We start from the raw sequence: 10,607 nt of genomic DNA, 5'->3' as shown, positions 1-10,607 counted from the left end.
CCGAGACCTTGTTCAGACCGCTGGGATAAAGGGACTTTTTTTCAGAGGTTTCAGTCCTATTCGGGCAGGATAAACAAGGTATATTCTATTCTATTCTATTCTATTCAAACAAACAGTTTGAAGTTCAAACAAACAGTTACAAACAGTTTGAAGTTCAAACAAACAGTTTGAAGTTCAAACGAACAGTTTGAAGTTCAAACGAACAGTTTGAAGTTCAAACAAACAGTTTGAAGTTCAAACAAACAGTTTGAAGTTCAAACAAACAGTTTGAAGTTCAAACAAACAGCTGAATAATAAGCACGTTTCGACTTACTTGGACAGGAACACGCCGCCCGGCTTGTTGATCATCTCCTCGTGATGCAACACCGAACTGTTCCATCCGAGGTCAAAGAACTGCAGAATCCTCCTCAGCCACTTCTCCGGATGTAGCACCAGTTGCTCGTAATATACCACCATACAGCGGGACGGACCAACACGGAGACACTTCTGGTACATGATGGAAATGGCCTCGTTCCACTTCTTCAAACATTGCCGGTAAGACTCCAGATCGAACCCCGTGATTGTCACCTGAAATAGGGAAGCGTCAGGTAGAACACAAAACTCAAGGACTTCCTATTAAGCTGTGTCCACACATAGCCGACCCCGTCGATCGACGAGGTGAATCTATCGAGGCAGTGTACGGTTTCAGTCGACATCCATCGAACTATGTATGGACTATGGACACAACTTTAGGGACAGAGCCCAGAACACTGGCTGAAAATTCCCCATTTTTTTCAATATGTATTTGTAGATTCGTGCAATGAAAACAAGTTCGAAATTCCAAGCCAAGCTCACTTCATGATCATAACTTCAACAAATAACAACTACGTACAAAAAATGGCAACAAAATTTCCACCCACCAATAAAAAAGTAAAAAATAGTGTAATCATAAAATAATAGCAATGGAAAATTGGAAAACAAACTTCTAAAACAACAAACTCCAAATGCATAAATTCAAAATGAACTTTGGAGAGGCTGCTGCTGTTGTACCCCCTTTATGATACCCGAAAACAATTCCCAATACAAAAAAAAATAAAAAAAATAGCAGTGGAAATGGCTAACAAATATAGCATTAGTTTGTAGGAAACAATGATACTGTACTCTTCTTATTTGAAAAAAAAAAAAAAAAAAAAAAATTGAAAATGAAAATGTTGAAGAAAATCTTTTGTGAAGTGGACGGATTAAAATTTAAGTCTCGGACTATAACAAGCTATTTTGCTCATTGATAAGTAGATATTAGCAACTTTGCAACTAGCTAATTACAAATGGTTGTAGCTGATTTGAATGGGTGTTAAGGCAGGTCAGTGACGTGACGTAACGTGATGGTAGTGTGGCTGTCCTGAACGAAATTACCTACAATATTATGGGAAAACTTTGAACTACTGACTCGCCATGAATTCACGTGACGTAGTGTCACGTAGTGTGTTTCTACCTTAAGTCAACATGTGACTATTTTCTGCCAGAAAAACTGAGAAGAGAATCTTTAGACCGTGTCGATTTACCGGTATTTTTTAAATCGATTTATCTCGGTATCTAGAAGTCGTAGAAGGAAAAGAAAAATTCCGTTGGTCCTCATTTTTCCTGCTCTATGACTTTGAAACATCACCCAAACTCAAGTAAGCGCAACTGATCTATTATCTGCCCCAGGTTTTTTTTTACCGACAAAAATGGGAGTAGGTGGTTCAAAGGTAAGGGAAGGAGGAGAGAAGATGGAAAAGGAGGAAGAAGAAGAGGAGAAAGAAAAGGGAATAAGTTTGGAAATAGGAAAAGAGGCCTGAGGAGAAAAGATAAAGAGGAGAAAAGGAGGGAGAAGGTAGACTGGTAGAGGAAGATGTAAAATAGGAGAAAATGAGATGAAGGAGAATGAGAAGGTAGAGGAAGTGGAATGAGGAAAGAGAAGAGGAGAAAAGCAGAGGAAAAAGAAGGAGAGAGGAAGAGGAGAAGGTGAGAGAGTAAGAAGACGAAGAAGGGGAGAGAAGGAGGAGAAAGTTGAAAGATATTCATATCAAAAAAGTTTTCTTCTCAACCTTAGGTTATAGGGCACCACATTTAAAATCAGACGGGTATACTAGCTACGCGGTCAAACTTTCTTGACTTGGCGGGGCGGAGCGCTACCGCGCTCCTAGCGCTCCTTAATAACAGTTTCTCCCTGCTTTGTACAAGCTACCTACATACCGAAGGCTAAGAGCAGCTTTTTTTCAAGAAATCTGACAAACTCCGTCCTAGGGCTTTTACTTCCCATAAAGGAATACCAACCTCAGTGGTGTAGTGGTTAGTACGGTGGACTTCGGACCTGGAGGTTGGTGGTTCGAGTCCAAGACAAGTCAAAATTTAGCATAGTGTATTGAGCGGGCAACCACATTTGAGACAAGCATTTAATGCTCAACACAATTTAAATTTCTTTTTTTAAAGGAATTTTGTCCCAATGCTTATTATGTAATGGAAAATATGTATAAATAATCAACCCTATTTAAGTTTAAAAAAATAAAAAATAAATAAAAAAAGAGCGCCGCTGCACTCCTGCATACGTTATGTAAATGTAATGTAATGTAAATGCAGTTTGTGTTATTATGTCACAACTTTGGTGCTCACTGCAGCATTGTAGGATTTTTCCCGTGGTTAGTACGGTGGACTTCGGACCTGGAGGTTGGTGGTTCGAGTCCAAGACAAGTCAAAATTTAGCATAGTGTATTGAGCGGGCAACGACATTTGAGACAAGCATTTAATGCTCAAAACAATTAAAATTTCTTTTTTTAAGGAATTTTAATCGTGCTAAGCATAAAATGCTCGTCACAAACGTCGTTCCCCTATCGTCACTTCCCTCTGTCTGCTCGATGCTCTATGTCAGGGGTTTCCAACTAGCGGCCCGCGGGCCACATGTGGCCCGCCAGACCATTTTAGTGGCCCACGAAGCTTTTTGGGGTTTGTAGAAACCTAGATGTCAAAAAAAGACCTGTGTAGTTATCATTGAGTCATGGAAACTGACCCCTTTCGTGTTCAGCTACAATTAGGAGAATACCTTTTGTAAAATTTCGTCCGCGGCGCTCAAAATTTGATCGGACTGCATTTCTGAAAAATTGGGGGGGGGGGGTGTTCCCCTATGTACATATGTGAATTTTTGGCGGGTGTGTGTTTGAAAAATTGGGGGGGGGGGGTGCTCCCATATGTACATATGTGGCCCGCGAAGTACCTCTTAATGTAGCATGTGGCCCGCATACACATGGAAGTTGGAAACCCCTGCTCTATGCTTTCCACTCCACTCTGTTTTCAGCCTAAAGACACCCACTCACTATCAGGTAGACCTGACAGGTACATCTGATCAGGTATACCTGACACCTGATGAGCATACTCACTATCAGGTGTACCGGACGAGCACACACACTGTCAGGTGTACCTGTCGCCAGGTCTAAGTGAATGGCTGGTCTAAGCATACCTGCTCTGATGGGCCAGGTGCCCTACTCTGATTTGATTAACATCACTGAGGCCATTAAAACTTTGACTGTTCTCTTTTTTTATGATTTTTACTTTCAACTTTTTACTTTTTTTTTTCGTGTTGTCCTGGACGATCGGATCCGGCTTGCCGTACTCGGGCGGATTGGCCGTCGGATCGTAGCCGAGTCTGTGAATTGAGAGAGAGGGTTGAGTTAGATTAAATGTAAATGCAGTTTCTTTGTGTTATTATTAGCATTGTAGGACTTTTCCAATATCTCAATAATCCTAAAATCTAATGTTTTTCCGATCTGTTATTATATCACAACTTTGGTGCTCACTGCAGCATTGTAGGATTTTCCCAATATCTCAATAATCCTAAAATCCAACTGTTTACACCTACCATGCTGGCACCGGTCGCTATGCGCATTTATATGTCATAGCTACTCATTTTCCTCACGAGGCTGAGCGGGCTTACCTACCATGCTGGCACCGGTCGCTATGCGCATTTATATGTCATAGCTACTCATTTTCCTCACGAGGCTGAGTGTGGGCAATAGCCAGTCACGGAATCAATCCTTTGCAGATACAAATTTCTTGACCCCGCCGGGAATCGAACCCGGGTCTCCCGCGTGCAAGGCGAGTGCAGTGACCACTACGCCAACTTGACCCCGCCGGGAATCGAACCCGGGTCTCCCGCGTGCAAGGCGAGCGCAGTGACCACTACGCCATGGGAGCTGACTGTTGAGTTAGATTAAAGGAATTTTAATTGTGTTCAGATTCAAAGTCCACCGTGCTACTGCTAACCGCTGCACCACTCAGGTTGGTTGGGTTGAGTTACGTTGGTGTAGCAATAATAGACTATATTGTGTGAAATGAAATGAAAATAATAACTAATACACTTCACTTTGGACGGCCAGCCTGGTTAGCTTAGTTGGTAGTGCGTCTGCCTTGTAAGCGCTAGGCCGCGAGTTGGATTCCCGCCCGGGGCGGATTTTATCCTGATGGGATAATGTTCGTTCTCGGAACGGCTGACTTTCTCCTGTCCATCGAAAATTTCAGCCGATTGCATTACTTACCTAGGATAAGGAAAGTAAAAATAGGAAAGGGAAAAAACTCGGGAAAGGTCATTTTTTTGCATTTTGTTGGCAATGTATTTGGCATAGCTTTGTTCTCGTCGAGAGAGAAATTAAAAAGTAGATACTTATACAAGGAAAAGATAGTTAGGGTAGGAATTTCTAAAGGAGGGAGAGAGAAAGAGGAAAACGTTCAGTTTCAATTGAGCACAAAGAAAAATAATTAATTGGAGAAAGAGAGAGAGAGAGAGAAAGAGAGGGAGACAGAAAAAAGAGAGAGAGAAAGAGAGGGAGACAGAAAGAGAGAGAGAGAGAGAGAGAGAGAGAGAGAGAGAGAGAGAGAGAGAGAGAACAGGAAACAAAAGATTGGGATTTTTCTCTCAAAGCAAATAAGTAAAAAAAAAGTCTTGTGTGAACATCACACAACTTTCGATATCTCTAGCCGTTTAGTCAGTAGTGTAACCCATCAAAAAAGCGGTCAAAATCCGGCCAACCACTGCGCTGTACCGATCTTAACCCAAAAGTCATATTTAAGTCTTCATAAGATATTTAATGGCTTCATACCAAATTGCAAGTCATATCATTCTCGAGATATTTTGTTTACAGAGAGGAACCTGAAAAAAAAACGTGTTTTGGCGCCAAAAACTGACCCTCGAAAATTTCAGCCGATTGCATTACTTACCTAGGATAAGGAAAGTAAAAATAGGAAAGGGAAAAAACTCGGGAAAGGTCATTTTTTTGCATTTTGTTGGCAATGTATTTGGCATAGCTTTGTTCTCGTCAGGATAATAAAGTCTGTCGTTGGCAAACGAACGGAAAATACGACGTTTTTTGTTTAAGTTGTAACTATTTTGCTTATTCATGTAATTCTTTCTTCTTTTTTTTTTTATTTCCCTTTAACATTTCACCCACTCTCTTTTTTTCTTCTTCTTTTTCTTCTTCTTCCTTTCTTTCTTTTCCACAAAAAAAGGAAATAAATTGTTCAGCACATACTTTTTCTTTTGTGTAAAAAGAGAAAGAGGTTATCTTATCGTCCAAAGGTCACGCCTCGAAAATTTCAGCCGATTGCATTACTTACCTAGGATAAGGAAAGTAAAAATAGGAAAGGGAAAAAACTCGGGAAAGGTCATTTTTTTTTGCATTTTGTTGGCAATGTTAAGGATAATAAAGTCTGTCGTTGGCAAACGAACGGAAAATACGACGTTTTTTGTTTAAGTTGTAACTATTTTGCTTATTCATGTAATTCTTTCTTCTTTTTTCTTTATTTCCCTTTAACATTTCATACCCACTCTCTTTTCTTCTTCTTCTTCTTCTTCTTCTTCTTCTTCTTCTTCTTCTTCTTCTTCTTTCTTTCTTTCTTTCTTTCTTTCTTTTCCACAAAAAAAAAGATATTAATTGTTCAGCACATACTTTTTCTTTTATGTAAAAAGAGAAAGAGGTTATCGTCCAAAGGTCACGCGAAGTTTAAAAATCACACTTTTAGGTGTAGGGCAAACGGCGCTAAAGGATGAGTTGAGCTTATACGAATCTCCATAAATGGATGCCCTAAAGTAGGGTATGAAACAGGGCCGTATTCAGGAATTTGTCAAGGGGGCGGGGCCTGAGAGTCTAAACAGCCACCCACTTGGTGAGAGCTTCCAGATTGACTGGTTTGATCACTTGATCTGAAGATCTTTCAACTCTGAGGAGGGTTTGTTTGTCTGTTACTTAACTGTTTTATTTGTTTGTTTGTTGATTGTTTGTATGTTTGGCCATAACTACCAAAGGTAATCCCCCCCATCCCTAAAGTTTCCTTTCGCAAACTTCTTTACTTTTTGATTTACTTCTTTCCTTTCTCTCTCTCTCTCTCTCTCTCTCTCTCTCTCTCTCTCTCTTTGTTCCTCTTTTCCCCTTCTCTCTCTCTCTCTTTCTCTCTCTCTCTCTCCTTCCCCCCTCTCTTTCTCCTTTCATTTTTTTTACCTTGTGCTTTTCTTTTTAATTTTTCTCCTTCATACTTTTTTAATAAAAAAATAAGAAAACAAGATAGATATGAAAAAACTTACTTTGAAAACAAAGAATTCAACTTCCTGTAAAAGGAGAGAGAGAGAGAGAAGATGGAGAGGAAGAGAAATAGGGAAAGAGAGAGAGAGAGAGAGAGAATTTCCAATCTTGTTGACTTTAAAGTTGGGTACAATTTTAATAAAATGAAAGAAGAAAGAATGCTAGAGGAAAAATAGAAAGAGAGAGAGGGGGGAGAGAAAAAGAACAGAGACAAAGGAAAGAGAGAAATTATGATTTAGGTTAGTAAATTTTTCAATTTTATGGTAGAGATTAAAAAAAAGTCGCTATGGAGACTCGAACCCCCAATCTCTCAACTACAAATCCAACTCACCTTCCTGGATATAATGGAATGTACGGTAGCCCGACCATCTCGTACCATGAAGATGAACTTGGCAAAGGGAAATATCTCGGATAGATAGTCGGCAGATTTGAGTGTAAGCGGATCTTTATTACATAGCCGCTCTGCCGGCTCCCCGTGCCGCGCTATCACCTCCAGACAGAATGCCGCGATTGCGGCGTTGATCACCTGTGGAAAAAACCAGAAGCAAATATGCATTTATTGGAGAAGGGAGAAAACTCACTTGATGAGTGTTGAGTTGACATCTAATTGTCTACATCTTTAATTGCCTAACAAGAGATCTCTAATTTTAGTGTCTAATAAGAGAGTCTACATCTAATTGTTGAATTTTCGTACAGATCAATTTCTCAGTCATAGAAAGTCAAAATTTATTAAAACTTCAAAAATTGTAAGCGCTAGGCCGCGGGTTCGATTCCCGCCCGGGGCGGATTTTGTCCTGATGGGATGAAAAGGGAAATTTGTTGACACAGGGGAGAATCGAACCCGCAACTTCTCAACTGTACCTAAGTCGGACAGTTCTAAAAGTTTCACCATTCGATTCGGCGTGAAAAATCCCATGGGATCAACTATGCTCCTGGACAAAATTAGCGCACACCCTAAATTTTTCAGGTTAAAAAAAAAAAAAAAAAAAAAAAAAAAAAAAAACCAAAGGATATAAAGAAGTAAACAGGTGAAACATAAACGTAGACATAGTAACAGGGAATTATAAGTAAATCTTTTTTTTTTCTTCTTCTTCTTCTTCTTCTTCTTCCTTTTCAATCATTTTTCAAACACAAACCATGCAAATTTTGACGTTATTTTCAAGCATAGAGAAAGTAAATTTGATGTTATTTTGGACAAGTCAATGAAGTGGAAGTTAAAATTAATTAAATTTTAATTAAATAATTCTCGTATACCATATTTAAAATTTTGAACTCGTTTGAAAGCTTTTCAGTTTCAAAGCTTTTCTAAACTAAATTACCTTTTTTTTTCTTCTTTTCCACCCATATTCTTTTTTCCGATAATCTTATTCACGTCCCATGCGTGTATCATCCATATCCGTTATGATAAGGGAATATATTCACAAATAACGTTATCAAAATCATCAATCATTCTAAAAATATTGAAATTTCCTTCCCTCTTTCTTCTTTTCCTCCTCTCCTCCTTCTTTTTAGTCCGTCCTTCCTTTATTATTACTAATAATAAAAGGTATAGTGGACGGACTATTGTGTTCGCTTCGGTGTCGTCTGTCAGTCTGTCCGTCACCGTCAGTCAGTCAGTCAGTCTGTCCCCATAGAAGGACTTATCCAAACCTGGTCGACCTATTTATATTAAAGGTCTTTTTACCAGGAACACGAAAATGGTGGTGCAAATTTTGTCCAGAAAACCATAAAGCCGAAAAACCAAAAGAATTTTTTTCACTTTTTCTCACACAAATGAGCTCTGATCTTGAAATTTGTCGCGACGACCTATGAACTCAAAGCGAAAAAGTTTTAAATAACACTTCAGTCGTTAATTTAAGACCGGTTTTAGCGTCACCTTTGTTAAGCTACGCCGAGCAAGGCCAATAAATGGATGGGTGACTTAAACATTATATTGGAAATAAAGGGAGAACGGGCTCTAGTCTTGATTTTAAATCATTACATGAAAGTAAAATCGAAAAATCAAATCAAGAATAATAATAAACTGAATATTAAACAAATTAGGTAGGTACATAGGTACTGATTTTCTTCAATCACGATCGAATAAACTACGGGCTAAAAAATTTCCGGAGGGACGGACCCAGCTTGTTTCCTTCCTCTTCCTACTTTTATGATGCATAAATTTGTGTTTGTAGGTATCATAGGTATCATTTCTTTTCCCCTGAGAAAAAGAGCAGAGGTGTTAAGAGGAGAAAGAGAAGAAGACGGAAAGAGAAGAGGAGGAGGAGGAGAAAGACGAGAAAAAGAGGGAGAGGAAAAGGAAGGAGAGAATAAGAAGACTTTAGGGGAAAAGAGGGGAGGGAGGGAGGAAGAGAGAGAAAAGGCCTTTGAATCTCTTTTACACCAATTTTCCCGTGATGCAAAGTAAAAAATCAAACTAAGAAAGAGGGAGAAAGAGAAAGATGTTATTTTTATTTATTCGATTCACATTGTAACATATAATTTCACATCAAGAGATAGAAGAATGTAAAAATGAGGGAGGGAGAGAGAGAGAGAGAATAATAATAAACTGAATATTAAACAAATTAGGTAGGTACATAGGTATTCTTTAATCACGATCGAATAAACTACGGGCTAAAAAATTACCGGAGGGACGGACCCAGCTTGTTTAGTCCAAATCTACATAAAAGTAAAAAAAAAAATCAAATTAAGAATAATAATAATAATAAACTGAATATTAAACAAATTAGGTAGGTACATATTAGGTACTGATTTTCTCTAATCACTATATACGGGCTAAAAAATTCCCGGAGGGACGGACCCTGCTTATTATTACTATATTACTATTGTAATAGTAAAGGGAGGACGGCCTAAAAAGAAGGTTTTTGGGATCCAACTGGTTTCCCCCGTTTAACTAGAAATCCCAAGGAATTATTTCTATGAAGTTTGCTTCCTCTTTCAATCTTTAATCAAATAATGAGGACAAGCACCCAAATAAACAAAATAAATCTATTACTCACTATTTATTAAAACTGGAAAATTGGAAAATAAAAAGGTGTGGTTGGGTATTTCGTTTATAAGTTCAAGTTATAGGTACAAATGATGTGATTTGAGATAATTTTGCAACGGGGTGAATATTAGTTTATTTGTTCATACCCATATCTATATAAATAAAATTATAGATTTGTCTGTACATTGCTTAGAATCGTGAAATTTTTAGTTAGTCTTACTCCTTATGCATCCACGATTCCAAAAATCTGGTGTGAACATCACACGACATTCGATTACATTTGCAGAATACGTAGGTATTTGAAAAGACATAGAAAGTAAAAAAAAAAAAAATGTAATAAAAGGGAAATTTGTTGACACAGGGGAGAATCGAACCCGCAACTTGGATATTAAACAAATTAGGTAGGTACAAAGGTATTCTTTAACCATGATCGAATAAACTACGGGCTTAAAAATTCCCGGAGGGACGGGCCCAGCTTGTTATAATTATTCTTGATTTGATTTTACTTTGTGACAAAAATCCCAAAAAAACCGTTTTTTAGTCCGTCCTTCCTTTATTATTACTAATAATAAAAGGTATAGTGGACGGACTATTGTATTCGCTTCGGTGTCGTCTGTCTGTCTGTCGGTCGGTCGGTCTGTCCCCATAGAAGGAGTTATCCAAACCGGGTCGACCTATATATCAAATTAAAGGTCTTTTTACCAGGATCACGAAAATGGTGGTGCAAATTTTGTCCGGAACACCATAAAGCCAAAAAAGCAAAAAAACTGGTTTTTACGGGATTTTTTTCACATTTTCTCCGAACCAATTGAGCTCTATCTCGAACATTTGTCGCGACGACTATGAAGACTCAAAGCGAGAAAGTGTTGTAGATTAACACTTCAGTCGCATCGTTGTAAGACCCGGTTGTTGTAGCGTGCACCCGTATGTTAAGCTACCCCCGAGGGCAAGGCCAATAAGGGATGGTCCGACTGGAAACAGGTGTATATTGGAGAATAAAGGGAGAACGGAGGCCCTCGTCTTGATGTGTAAAT

General features: G+C 38.6%; 1 protein-coding gene across 1 annotated transcript; it reads right to left on the bottom strand.

The window, feature by feature from the left end:
* Positions 1-305: 305 nt before the first annotated feature.
* LOC103520740 (protein-tyrosine sulfotransferase) lies at positions 306-7,110 on the bottom strand (the record flags this gene model as incomplete). Its single annotated transcript, XM_008485841.3, has 2 exons — positions 306-567; positions 6,916-7,110. Coding segments are annotated over 2 exons (453 nt in total), but the record flags the coding sequence as incomplete, so codon positions are not given.
* Between the last annotated feature and the right edge of the window lie 3,497 nt (positions 7,111-10,607).

The sequence above is a fragment of the Diaphorina citri genome, unplaced genomic scaffold, assembly GCF_000475195.1.
Source record: "Diaphorina citri unplaced genomic scaffold, Diaci psyllid genome assembly version 1.1 scaffold4019, whole genome shotgun sequence".
Lineage (NCBI taxonomy): Eukaryota > Metazoa > Arthropoda > Insecta > Hemiptera > Psyllidae > Diaphorina > Diaphorina citri.
This window is presented reverse-complemented; position numbering and strand designations above follow the sequence as displayed.